The 14453-nt window shown below is 40.3% G+C and overlaps 1 protein-coding gene across 10 annotated transcripts in view; it reads left to right on the top strand.

Moving 5' to 3' along the window:
• The window catches only part of LMO7 (LIM domain 7), a 188817-nt gene that overhangs the window by 86119 nt on the left and 88245 nt on the right, over positions 1-14453 (top strand). For 8 of the 10 annotated variants that reach the window (XM_046663841.1, XM_046663849.1, XM_046663848.1 and 5 more), the window contains one exon: positions 9651-9757. In XM_046663841.1, coding sequence (XP_046519797.1) covers positions 9651-9757 — 107 coding nt within the window. Of the gene's footprint in view, positions 1-9041; positions 9147-9650; positions 9758-14453 lie in introns of those variants that run through there. The other 2 variants (XM_046663847.1, XM_046663845.1) reach the window with 1 other exon arrangement.

The raw sequence follows: 14453 nt of genomic DNA, 5'->3' as shown, positions 1-14453 counted from the left end.
TTGCATTGACACTCCTGGTTCTTAGGCCATTGGATGTGGACTGAAACTATACCACCACCTCTCCTGGGTGTCTAGTTTGTAGATGGGCCAATTGTGGGACTTCTCAGCCTCCATAATCACATGAGCCAATTCCTTATAAGAAATCTCTTGTATGAATCTCCTGTTTGTTCTGTTTCTCTGGAGAACTCTGACTAATATAGTAGTCCACGCAAGAGGGTATGGTGGCAATATTGGGGGTGGTGAGAAGTGGTCAGAGTTTCCAAATGTTTTGGTGGAAGAGTGTATAGGACTTGCTAATGGGTTGAGAGAGAAGCCAGGGTTTCTGCATCAGTAGTTTATTGAGAGAATAAATGTGGAGCAGGGGCCTGCCCTGTGGTCGAGTGGTTAAGTTCAAGTGCTCTGCTGTGGCTGCCCAGGGTTCGGCTACTGGGCGCGGACATGGCACCGCTCATTAGGCCATGTTGAGGCGGTGTCCCACATGCCACAACTAGAAGGACCCACAACTAAAATATACAGCTATGTACTGGGGGTATTTGTGGGGGGAGAAAAGCAGGAAAAAAAAAGAAGATTGGCTACAGTTGTTAGCTCAGGTGCCAATCTTTATTAAAATATAAATAATATGGAGCAGAGGGTTGGTGAAGGGAAGAGAAGAATCAAGAGAAAACTTGTGGAGGATGAGGCAATTTGCATAAGACTGCAGATTTGCAAACGTCAGAAAAAGTGATCAATGTTGATTATACGCTTTGTACTTGCCCTATTTTCCTTAAAAATAAAAAAGATAGCATGAAAGTACAGGAAGTGTACTTAATCGAGTTTGTAGATGTTGGAACAATAAGGCATAGCTAACGTACTGGATATCAAAATCTGGAATTAAGAGTGATCTGGATGGGCCCAAGTGTCCACAAGGATTCTTATCAGGAATAAAGTTGAAAAAAATCAATCACATGGGTCCAGAGGTTTTATATTATCTGCAGACTTAATCATGCATTTTATACCTTTGTCCATGAAACTTCACTGATAGGATCACATGATTTTCAATTCAGATTCTTTGTATCCACCTTATTTTTATTCTAAATGTGACTAGCTTTCTGGTCCATTAAAACTCATCTTCCTGTGAACTGTGATGCTGTTGTCAACGGGCTATTGCCATTGTACATGATCCCTGCCAGCAGTGTAATATAGATGCCACAATACTAAGTACCCATGGCCTGTCACAAGAGAAGTTAGGGGAATTCTCTCCATTTACTGACCACTTACTAGATCTAGAAACTGTGCCAATCACATCATGTCTGTGTCCTCACTCAATCCTCACAATCACTCCGTTATCCTCATTTTACAAGATAACTGTTATTAGTGACCCTTCAAGGGGTGGCTCGTTGTGATAATTAACCACACCTCTGTCCTGTTTTGAGTTACAGATCCCTCACTTTGAGAAGGGAGGATGTGACACACAGGAACCTGTCTTTAAGGAGGCTTGGTAGTTGTTATACGTGGAGTGGCTCCCAAAGATGGTCACACTCCGATCCAATCAACCTGTGACTATGTTGCCAGGCGAGGGAGAATTGGGTTGCTAATCAGTTGACCTTGAGATTGGGAGAGGACGGTGGACTATCCAGGTGGGCCCAATAGAATCATAAGAGTCCCTATAAGTGGAAGAGGAAGCAAGAACCAGGTAGACGGTAGTGTGGGAGAGACTTAGCCCGAGGCTGCTGGTTTCGAAGATGGCGGAAGGGGGCTTCTGGAAGACGGAAAGGAAATGATAGAGCCTCTGGAAGGAGTGCAGCCCTGCTGACCCCTTGATTTTAGCCCAGTGAGACTGGTTTTAGGCTTCCAACTTCCAGCACTGTCAGATGATAAACTTGTTTTAAGCTAATAAATTGTGGTAATTTGTTACAGCAGCAGTGGAAGTTAAAGCAGTGGCTAAGAGCACAGACTCCAGAGTGGAACTGCTTCATTTGAATCCTAGCTCCACTACTTAATGTATGGCCTTGCACAAGTCACCCACCTCTTAAGCCTCAGTTTCCTCATGTGTAAATGGGAACAATAAGACTTGATAAGCTTTTTTGATGAGAACTTGAGATAATTCATATAGAGTGCCTCAGCATGCTGCCTGGCATATAGCAAGAACTTGACAAATGTTAACCTGGGGAAATTAGCTATTCAGTGGAAGGCCAGTTGGGATAACACGAGAACTGAAAAATGTGACATGAGGGACGAGGGATGTTGAGGAAACCAGGGCTATTTAACGAGAAGATGAAGCTGGGGGAACACGCGCAGTATGTGAGGCAGGAGCACTAAGTAGCTAAGGGGCTCTCCTGTGGGAGAAGGATGAGATTTAGTTTGCATTAAGCAGGCAGACTCAGGATCAATGTTTTAAATTACCATGAAGGAGTCTTTGGAGTTTGACACAGAAGTGACTGAAAGTGAGTCAGCTTCATAACGCAGGGAGTCCCTGGGGCTGGAAAAGCTTAAACAAGGGCTGGTGCTCTGGACCCATCACCTGTAAAAGGATCCTCTGAAGCGGGTGGGAGCAGCTGCATGGAAGGAACGAGAATTCCCAGCTAGCCCTGCAGTTTTACTATGCAGTTTTCCTTCATTAAGTAGGCTTTATTACTTTGTAAAATATGCGTTTTAGCATCATTATGACATGCTTCTTCAAGTAATTATTTATTTTACTTTGGCACATAGAACATGGATAATTTGAGGACAATTTTTTTTTCTTTTATTCCTATTTCGTCCCCACACCCTCTGCCTCTGGCAACCACCAACCTGCTCACAGGCAGAAATTCTTAAGCATCTATTTCAGCATTTTAAGCGTAGGTAAGTTTTAGAATTACTTTGTTTTTTGATGTAAAGCTTAATTTGGATAGTATGCAAGACTGTATCTTAATTCATGCTGCAGTTGGACAAAGCCTGTTATTGCTTCTGTGTAGTTAATCGGAACCCGAGTTGATTGAGCATTTCAGTAATTAGCCTTTTGCCAGAGCGCTCATGCCTTTGACCTTCTGCTGCCCTAACTTGCCAGCAACTCTCAGTTGCGCGCCTCTCCGTCTGGTTCTTGCTCCTGCTCTGCCAAGCAGTGCTGGAGACAAATCAAATCATCGAGCTGCTGGCATCGTTATCAAGTCTAATCCCCTGGGCCATCGGTGTCACTTGGCAGTTTCTTTTAAGCATTCCTAGATGGTTCCTATTCCTCTTTTCACATGTGACAAAACTTCACTGCTCTCCTTGTCCTCAGTTCCTTTGCTGTCACCCAATGACCAAGACTTTCTCTTTGTTGGGAAATAAGCACCCACAGAAAACTTAAGCAGCTAGTCTTAAAATTGTCCTCATAAATAACTAATAAAGTTGCATCTCTGAGTGTTTACCTACATATTACAGTCATAAAACATAGGTGTGTTACTTCACAGCTTACATTTATTAGCTAAGCCATAAAATAGAAGATGAATTCTCTAATAATAAAGAAAAAAAACTAGTGTGAGCTAATCAAAGATTGTGACTACACTGCTTTCTTAATGGAAACTAATTAAAATGCAAATGTGGATATATTGTAGTCACTCTTCTGCTTGGGAGTTGCTTTAAAATAATTTTGAATGCTCACAATTAGTGTATCATAGGAATGAAATTCAAGTACTTGTGGTGATGGCCTAATAGTGAGCTCTGTAATTCCTAGGTGACTCGTGTTCACACTAAGGAGAAACATTGTTTTAAGTCATATTTGGAAATGTTTTCCTTATTTTGTGATTCGCCAGAAAACTTATTTATCTATTTTTTTTTTTGAGGAAGATTAGCCCTGAGCTAACTACTGCTAGTCCTCCTCTTTTTTGCTGAGGAAGCCTGGCCCTGAGCTAACATCGTGCCCATCTTCCTCTACTTTATACTTGGGACGCCTACCACAGCATGGCGTGCCAAGCGGTGCCATGTCTGCGCCCGGGATCCGAACCGGTGAACCCCGGGCCGCCGAGAAGCAGAATGTGCGAACTTAACCGCTGTGCCACTGGGCTGACCCCTTATAGGTCTGTTAAGACTCGAATCACCTGGAGGAGCTTCTTAGAATGTGGATTCTGATTCGGTAGATCTGGGGTGAGCTAGAGTCTGCATTTCTAACAGGCTCCCAGGTGATGCCTGGTGATGGTGCGTGGACCACACGCTGAGTGGCAAGAAGCTAGGGCAGCGGTTCTCCAATTTGTGCATCAGTGTCCACTGAGCGGTGACTGCGTGCTCCCTCGGGTGATTCTGATGTGGCTGACTGGGGACCATTATTCTGAAGTATGGATTTAGTACAGTTTCTCTGCCTCAAACGATGGTTCCAACCTCTTGATTTATAGCATATACCTGCTACCTTTTTGGCACTATCAATTCCAGAGGCAGAGGAGGTAGGGGCTTTGGTGCCATATCATAGAAAAGGAATTGAGGTCGCCAAGTCTCTTGGCCTCAGGATAAATTGATCTGCACCATCATGTGCTTAGGTTCAGAGGAATTGGATAATGCGTGCTCTTTTAATTGAAAAATCTTGCTTAAAGTAGGCATAGAACCTTATTGGGAATCACAGGCCAAAATGAGCCTGGAAAGAGCCTTTGGTTCATTGATGGGGACACTTCCAGGTGATGTCTTTCTGGGAGCTTTGCTTTAAGGTGCTCCCTGTATGGCCCTCAGGTCACAGCCCTGAGCACAGCCTCACTCTTTTTCAGAATTAGTTAGGATTTTGATCTTAATTCAGGGCTTTTATAAATCTTGTTTTTAGTCTAGTCTTTATTGAAAGAACCCATTTTTATTTATGACAGCTCTTGACCTGCACACTCAGGAAATTTTTGCAGAAGTGGGTCTAACTGGTTTGATCTTAAGAGTAGACAGCTCCTCATTTTTTGTGACATTAATGTTTCTTGATACAAAATATTCCCTCTACATGTTGGAAGTCATCGCACTTGACATTCTATCATTAAAGATACTTTTTTTGGGATCTTCTAAGTAGGAATGAAAATGACTTCGGGCAGGGAAAGAGCCTAGGGAGGTGTAGTATACACTTTAATGAGGATTTAGTATAACATTTTGTATAACAAAATAATTCAATGTGTAAGAGAAACTGCGGACCATAATGCCATTTATGTAAATTAGACTACATAAATCAACGCTTTAAAGGATATTTACATTTTTAAGCACATTAGAGAAGGTACCTTTTAAAAAATACCTTATGGAGGTGAAATTCACATAAAATTAGCCATTTTAAGGTGAACAATTCAGTAGCATTTAGTACATTCACTGCAACCAACAAACATTTCCATCACTCCCAGGTAAAACCTCTCACCTATAAAGTGGTTTCTCCCCATTTCATCCTCTCCCGACCCCTGGCAACTGCCAATCCACATTCTGTCTCTATGGGTTTATCCATCCTGGATATTTCATATAAATGGAGTATGCGACCTTCGTGTGTTTAGCTTCTCTTACTTAATATAGTGTTTCGGAGGTTCATCCGTGCTGTAGCATGTATCAGTACTTCATTCTCTATGAGTGAATAATCCACTGTATGGGTATATCACAATTCATCCCTTTATCTGTTAGTGGACATCTTAGCTGTTTCCACCTTTTAACTCTTGTGAACATAGTAGTGCTATCAATGTGCGTGTACGTGTACTTGTTTGAAAGTCTCTCTTCAGTTCTTTAGGATATATATGCTTAGGTAGAAGATACCTTTTAATGGATAGGAATGGGAGTGAGTTAGGGGTATGGGATGAGGAGGAAAATAGTAAAATAACAGTAAACCGAGAGAGCCCTTATATTGACTGATAAGAACATGCTAAAATATAATTAATTCAACTCTGCTCCTCAGTCGTCTCAGCAGACCAAAGTAGAGAAGAGCTTTTCTTGAAGGGATTTGTGGGTGTGGCTTACTAGTGAATGAAGTCCAGTAAGATTCACAGAAGACTTAGGGTAAATTTGAGAGAATTGTATTTGCAGAAACACTGTAAACTTAGAAAGGGACAGAGGATTACAAAAGTAAAAGACCTTTATTCCCCCAAACTTATACAAGCAAGAAGCAGACTGACAAAACTACATACCTGCAAACACAAACAACTTTTCAAGGAAATGGAAAGATGATTTTTAAGGTGGAACCAAGAGTCCAGAGGATGAAGCAAAAAACCATGCAGTATTCCCTGGCCTCGAGTCCTGAGGAAGTACTGCCAGTCTGTGCCTACGTTGAGCAGGGCAGACCTATGTGTAACCAGCAGGATACTGAGAAAATAATGAAGTGAAGTTCGAAAGCTAGGTCCTGAGACATTGCAGCTTCCATCTTGCTTTCTCTTGGATCACTTGCTGTGTCAAGCAGCCCTATGAAGATGTCCATCTGGTAAAGAACTGAGACTTCCTGCCGACAACCAGTCCTGATTTGCCAGCCATCTGAGTGAGCCACTTTGGAAGTGGCTCCTTCAAGTCCCAGGAAGGCCTTCAGATGACTGCAGCCCTGCCTGACATCTCCTTTTCAACCTGATGAGATAACCAAGCCAGAACCATCTAACTTGGGCCACTCCCAAATTCCTGACCTTCCAAAATTGTGTGAAATCATAAATATCTATTTTCAGCAGCTCAGTTTTGGGATAAGTTGCTACACAGCGGTAGATAACCAATAGAGCTACTAAAATGGACTCATATAAACCTGGGAATCTTGGTAAATTTTTTGCTTCCTCATCTTGCCTCAGTTGTTTAGCAAGTACGGTGCCTAGTTTGTTAATTTCTAATTTACCCTCTCCACCCCACCACTATTATGACTGCCTTTATAATTGATTCAAGGCTAAGGAGTGGAGAGGGGATTGGAGAGAATATGAAAATCTTCAGCCATCCTGCTTTTTCTGTTTATATGGTGTCTGTCTGCCTTCCTAGCATAGAAAAATGTAAAGCTAAAAGGAGCTATTGCAGATTTTCAGGGATCATTTTTGGGGGGCTTATTTTTGAGAAGCCTATTCTTGGCCCTCAAGATGTAGGAATTGCAGATGTTTAGAGCAGGCTGTTGACATGACACACTTCAGATAAGTTGTGCTAAGAACTATTTATGTGAAGGGCTAGGCTAGGGCGGGCTGGGCTTCCCTGCCTTTGCAGGGAGGTGTTTGCCCTGTGTAATGGGTTACAGATCCACAAACTACTCATTTCACAGATGAGGAAAATGGGGCCAGAAAGGTTAACTAATGCTTCTGAAGCCACACACTTGGTTAGTGGCAGAGCTAACTGGGAGTCCTAGCTGCCAGTCCAATGAAGATAAGATTTGTTTCAGGTTTGACCTTTGTTTTTACTTTCACTTATCTTTGCTAGTTTCGTGTAAAAATGATTCTATTGAACGGGGACTAAATGCTTCCCTTTTAATATATTGAACTGGATGTGTCTTCTTAAGGTTTCAACAGACATGAAAATTTTATAATTTTGTATCTCCCCTTAGGCAACTCTCTGCCTAGGTCCTTTGAAATTGCAAAAAATAAATTACCAATGGGCTCAAGTCCAGTAAGCATGATTTAGGTCCAATTCTGATCCTAGTACAACCTGTTCTTGCTGCATAGGCCATTTTGTTTATAAAGTTCGTCCACTTTAAACTTGAGCATCATTGAACTATTTAAAAGATAACCTTTTTGACATAAAGCCTTTATATAAAACTAGAATTTAATCATTAATTGTATTTTTTCTTTGTCTTCGACGAAGTATAGTCACTTTAGATTTTTTAAATTTATTTTTTATTTTTCCTTCTCCCCAAAGCCCCCCAGTACATAGTTGTATATTTTAGTTGTGGGTCCTTCTGTTTGTGGCATGTGGGACACCGCCTCAGCCTGGCCTGATGAGTGGTGCTAGGTCCAGGCCCAGGATCCGAACTGTCAAAACCCTGGGCTGCCAAAGCAGAGAGTGCGAACTTGACCACTTGGCCACGGGGCTGGCCTCGTCACTTTTAAGTAGTTTCTTTCTGAATACTTGGATGGATTTTGAGGTGTGTGTGTGGCTTTATTTATCCTTATCAATCTGTGCATATTTGTCAACCGGATGAATGCTATTATATTTTAATAAACTGGGAAGAATTATCTTGGCTGTCAGTTCAGTAGGTTTACGTTTAGTTTAACTATGTGATGTTTTATAACATTTTAAACATTCGAAACCAAATTGAATTTGTGGGAGGACTTCTAATGGATTTTCCTTTTCTGATATGATTTGCGTCCTGTGGGATTCTGGGTACTGGTACACCAGACCATTTGTTCTTGTCTGCTTCTCCAAGGGTCAGTTTTAGAACCATTCATTTGAATCATATGGTAATTACAGATAGTACGGGTTTTAGAAAATATGTGAGCTTAACAAAAATCAATAAAAAATCATTTTTGTTCCTCTTGGAATTTTTCCAGTACGTTTTTTCTGCAGTCAATTTAAACACCTTCCATTGAACTGTTCAACTTCTGATTTATAAGTTCCTTTAGTCTTTGACCTCTTATTCAAAATGAATCATAGACTTCAGTTTTCAGCTAGCAAGTTCACACTGCCTGTTACTAATAGTACACTGGAATAACCTCCCACTCTACAAGTAGGTTATTTTTAATGTCCCTTAGTTTCCTAGCAATCAATATTACTTTTGTCTCTCCATACATTTGCTTGCCCTTTCCCTAAGTCCCTTCACCCTCCAAGAATCCAAGCTGTTGGATTTAGCCTCCTCGTCTGTCTTGTGGACGAATGTGTCTGGCATGCTAGGAGGCCGTTCTCTTGCCTGAAAACCCTAACAAAGCGAAGGCAGAATCCGCATGGGATCATCACAAGCTCAGCTCCATAAAGGGTTTTCTTTAAGAGGAGTGAAGATGGAAGCTCAGGCTCATTCTGCTCACCAAATGTGTGTCTCTGAATACAGCTGACTGTAAGAAGGAATAAATTGTAGTCAGTGTCTGTGTAGTAGTTTATATGAATGAAAAGCATTGCTTTGTGAGTGGATGATTTTGGTTTTGAAATTAGATAGCAGGGCAACCTAGATTTTCATTTTTTGGAGGCAGTTTCAGAGGCAGGTGCAGGGCATGAGTAATGTACCACACCTGAACTGTGCGATCTAGCCAATGAACACTAGGCTGCTCCTGGGTCCTACTGTATGTTTTCCTTGTCTGTCAAGAGCCGGCTCAGCAACCAAGCCCAGATTCCAGGTATGGTATTCCACAGTCGTTCGGTAATTTGTAATCATAGAAACAGAACGTTCCTCCTCTTGATTCTTCCTTGCCAACAGTTTCTGGGTGGGTGAATGTCAGTAGCTGGAGTTATTTTTAAAGAGGAGAGGTGAGGCTTGTCGTGCAAAGCTGGGAAGAGGGCGTTTGTTTGCAGAGCAGAGCTGACATCAAAGTGTAGATTACTGCTCAGTGGCTAGGCACTTGTCCTATAACAGGTAATGTTTAACGTGCCAGTCACAAAGATCACAGAAACAGCATATGCCCGCCCAGGCATAAGATTTCACTACCGTTTATGCTCTGGAAGACTGAAAGGCTAAACATGCCCGTGTATTTCTTTTAAGTATATGTATGCATTGGTCTTGCTCCCTCCTTTTTTGCTGGCTGCAGTTGGACTTTGAAGCTGGGAACTTATATCATAAAGATTTGTAACCTTTGTCTGAGAGAGAGCTCGGCTAAGCAATCACTTTCTACTTCTTTTCACAGGATAATATAAACGTTTTCTTGAAAGCGTGTGAACAGATTGGATTGAAAGAAGCCCAGCTTTTCCATCCTGGGGATCTACAGGATTTATCAAATCGAGTCACTGTCAAGTAAGTTTCTCTGGTTTGTTATATATATTTTTTAAACTAGGGGCTTGTTGCTTAAGTGAAAAGTATTCCTGAGAGTTCATGATTACTGAAAAATCGTTCTTCTGTCTTCCTCTGTTCTCATTCCAAAGCAGACTACTTAAAAAATAGCTTAGGGACTGTGAATGTGAAGCTGTCTGTAATCGACATGTCATGGTCTTATTTTAAATCTCGATACCAACCGAAATGGTAGTTTATATTTTAATGCTTGTCCAACACGGTAGTGTTTGGTTGCTAATGGTGAGGATTCTCATTATACTTCTAAAGCAAATTTAGAGATTATATTATAGCTTACAGAGTAAAAAGACATTTTAAAATAGTTTTTATACATTTGGAATTAAGACATAATTGCTAACATACAAATGAGAGTGAGACGGTGGTAAAAGAGACTTTCTTAATATCTGGAAGGCAGCAGTGCCTGGGACTGACATATAACACTAATGACCTTGTCAATTGTGGCTGATTTTTAAAAATCAACTGTTTTTCGCTATTTTAATAGTATGGTTGAGAAAGTGAAAGTGGGGGGGGCGGTGAAAACATGTTCGCAGGTGTTTCTGTTGGGTTTTAGATGGAAAACGGTGTTCATGTGTGAGTATATGGTTTCAGGAAATCTGGTTTCAAGCTCTTGTGAGATTTTTCTTTTCCTCTATAATTTGCTTTCAGTGAATCAGAATAAACTCATGTTACCAGCTAAATGTGACAGGAAAATGATTTAATTTTGTAGTGACAACTTCCTTATCATCGTGGCTCTTAAACTTAATTCACATTTTTCCAAGGAAGAAAACAAACACTTAGTATTCTATCTATAGAAATAATAGAAATGGAAAAGTTAGTTTCTGCCAATTCAAAGATTTAGTTTACATGGTCAATATCCCTGTCGTAATAGCTTCAATAGTTATTAAAAAAATTGACTATAAAATCTTAAATACAGCTAACATTTTTTTCTAAAGAAACTTAACACTGTATATAAATGTCTTTTGTAGTACACATTGTCTTTTAGCAGTATGACCCAAAGTTCCAGGTAGAATCAATCTTTTAAAACTCTCTCTATATTTTTAAATGAACAAGTCGTTTTGAACCTATATGCTTCTACTTCTGTTGAATAAGCGTTTCTAAATGACACAGCAATGATATGTGTATAGCACGCATGAGTGTGTCTGCATTTCTGATTAATCGAAAGATAGTTGAGGAATCCTAAGTTTCATTGACATGTTTCAATGGCATGTTTACTTCTGGAGTATGCAAAGTCATGTTTAATTTCCGAGAAAAATAACTATCGATAAAACTTGTTGTATTTTCCCTAAGAGACATAAGACCACTCTGATGGGCAAAGAAAGTTTTGACTTGGAAAGTCTTTTTCTTAAGTTGTTGCTGTCTATTAAGAATAAACATCTTTTCCCGTGAAAATCATACTGTGTTGAAACTCGAGCCGATGTTTGAGTAGGCTGTGGACTAGGCAAAACATGTTTGTTGGCTCCCAATTCCAAGGGTGCTCTGAGCAAAGCTTGCCTGGAGCCTATTTCATGAAATGTTGGGTCTAAAGTGTTTAGGAAAAACCAGTATCTGGGCTAAGCCTTCAGCAAAATTACTGACAAACTGAAACCGGGAGGTCAAGTAGTTACAGCTGTAGTAGAAGTATGCAGAACAACTTGTTTCAGTGGAAACCACAAGTCCATCAAAGCAAGGTGTGCCCGAGTAGTACTAGCGAGTTCGCCAGAGTGAGAACCTTGACTCGGCTGGAAAACATTTCCTCTGATAATTCCATCTCGTTGAACCAAAGAGCACAGCGGTCAACCCTGAGTCTACGCAGTAGAAGCAAGGAAGCCTCCCAGTTATGAAACAAGGAAGCTGGCAAATGGCTCATAGAGAAATATGGAGATATTTCAATATCTCAGCTCTTATGCCCTGGGATAGCTTTCTTATAACAGGAAGCAGGTTTAAAGGAAAGCAATTAATTGCCTAGGAAATAGTAATGCATTTCTTAGCGCTTAGTTTTTGTTCCTATCCACTGTGGAGACTCCTATACGTCAGGAATCTTGTGCTATCCTTATTGTGGATTAAAGGACTTGCTGCTGGTAGACCAGTGGGTCTCAGCTGGGGGCAGCCTTGCCCCCCCATGGGACATTTGGCAATGTCTGGGGATACTTTTGGTTGTTGTAGCTGTGGTGGGGGTGCTACTGGCATCTAGTGGGTCAGAGGTGATGCTAAATACCCTTTAATGAACAGAACAGCTCCAATAACAAAGAATTTTCTGACCCCAAATAGCAATAGTGACAAGGTTGAGAAACCATGTCTTAGACATCAAATTCCATACCTATTTTGACTCTGCTAGCAAGATAATCATGTGGAAATGAAGGATACTGACTGACTGACTTTTACATTTTGCTATTATATAGCTTTTTACTTACTAACTTTCCATGTATTCATTTCCATGTTAGTTTTGTCCATTTAAAAGCAACTCACTCATAATTTCAGTGTGCAGTAATGTGTACTTTGACATCATTTTGCTCACCTGTATACATTAGAATTAGCAATAATGTGGCAAACTACTTGACTACTTTAAATAGTCTGTCAAACTCAACTGCTGGCCAGACCCATGGCCAAGTGGTTAAGTTTGAATGCTCCGTTTCGGCGGCCCAGGGTTTCACTGGTTCGGATCCTGGGCACGGACATGGCACCGCTCATCAGGCCATGCTGAGGCGGCATCCCACATACCACAACTAGAAGGACTCACAACTAAAATATACAACTATGGGCTGGGGGGATTTGGGGAGAAAAAAAAGTGGGGAAAAAGAAAAGATTGGCAACAGTTGTTAGCTCAGGTGCCAATCTAAAAACAAAAAAACAAAAAAAACCTCAGCTGTTAAAAAAACTCAACTGCTGAGACTGAATTAACAGTGCACAGACCTGTTGGTCTTACTGTGAGTGCAATCTAACATACACGTTTGCATGACATGCTGAGAGCAAATAGGAAAGGACAGTTTATACCCTCCAAGTTGGCAAATGTGAGGTATCTTTTGTTAGTGGACAGCAGTGGCAAAAATGTCGATGGCATACAGTGCCTTGGAGAGGATGAGTGGCAGGAGCAGAAGCAATTAATTTAAAGAGCCAGTGCTATTGAATAATTTCAGTAATCCAGACTCTAACTACCAAAACTTATTTTCCAGCAATTTGAGATTTACCATTTAATCTGCAATAACTTTTCACTAGTCAAACAGAGCTAGGATATTCTTTATATTTCTGTAATTACACATATTAATATGTGATTGAATTTTCTGACTGAATTATTTTACTTCTTGCAGGAAGTAGTAGTTTGAATTTTTCCAAGTATGCTTGAATTCCATTTATTTTGGGACTGCATATATTCAAGTCAGTTGATACTTTTAATTTTGACATTCTTTAATGGATAGGATCCATGTTTACTACTACTTTTTTTTTTTTTTTTTTTTTTTGTGAGGAAGATTTGCCCTGAGCTAAGATCTGTGCCAATCTTCCTCTCTTTTTTGTATGTGGGATGCCTCCACAGCATGGCTGATGAGTGGAGTAGGTCTACACCTGGGATCTGAACCCTTGAACCTGGGCCACTGAGGTGGAGCATGCAGAACTTTAACTGCTTGGCCATGGGGCCAGCACACATCTTTACCTCTTCTCAAAAAGCTAATAAGCAAATTTGTGACTTAACCTCCATGAATGATAGATTGAGGTAGAACTTATCCGAGTTAAGATGTTTACTGAAGTCATGAAATTTAGCTTCTGTATCAGTGAATAACTGCATCATTATTATCACCCTTTTACTAAATATCTGTACTTAACTTAGAAGCACAGACAATCCACAGAGCTGTCTCTGCAGACTTTCTGTAAAAGGTTTGTAGGAGAGCAAGCCAAGTGGCCATAACACCATGCCACAGCACACTGGAGAGCTCCTACAGTAAGTGTCATGGTCTGGGGTGGCATCTGGTCATTAAGAAGCACAGAGCAATTGCTCATTGTAGAAAGCAACTCAACAGAGTAGCCCAGAGGTCCTGTATTGGAGGAATTGAAGTTGACATAAAGGTAGGGTTGGACATTAAAGGTTTTAATTTTAAATGTCTAGCAATTTAACTCATAGACTAAGTCCTCTATTTAAACCATTGCTCTAACCAAAAATTATATATTGAAATTTTTAAGCTGAGAATTTGAACAGATTGTAAACATGTTTCTTCTTTCCTCCCCCTTACAGTTCCAATCCAGTTTTTAGCGTTTCCTTAGACACATTCTGTTCATAATAAAATTACAGGATAGCAGGACTTTTGAACACAATATTTCAGTGATGCAAAGAAAAATTATTTTCTAGTACAGACTTTTTCATTATTTAGGTTATTAATATTTTAGGTATAAAATATAATTTCAAACCTTGATATTGACTGAGTTTAAGAAGTCTGTCAAATGGAGGGTACAGAAATCAAGAATCTTGTTTTTATATGTGCTAGTTGCCAAAGGAACAGTAGTTGGAAGCAAAATTAGTATTAACATATATCTCCCTTGTGAAAATAAAGGAGACTCAGAATGATATTTTAAGGATTTAACTGTTCTCTAAAGCGTCAAAAGGGTGCTCGATTTCTCTGGCAATACTGTAAAGTCATTTCTTAGGAATCAGTTTCCCAGATGGCGCTCTATTAAC

This window comes from Equus quagga, chromosome 6 (genome assembly GCF_021613505.1).
Source record: "Equus quagga isolate Etosha38 chromosome 6, UCLA_HA_Equagga_1.0, whole genome shotgun sequence".
In the NCBI taxonomy this organism is placed as follows: domain Eukaryota; kingdom Metazoa; phylum Chordata; class Mammalia; order Perissodactyla; family Equidae; genus Equus; species Equus quagga.
Note: the sequence above shows the minus strand (reverse complement) of the source record. Positions and strands in the feature narration are given on the sequence as shown.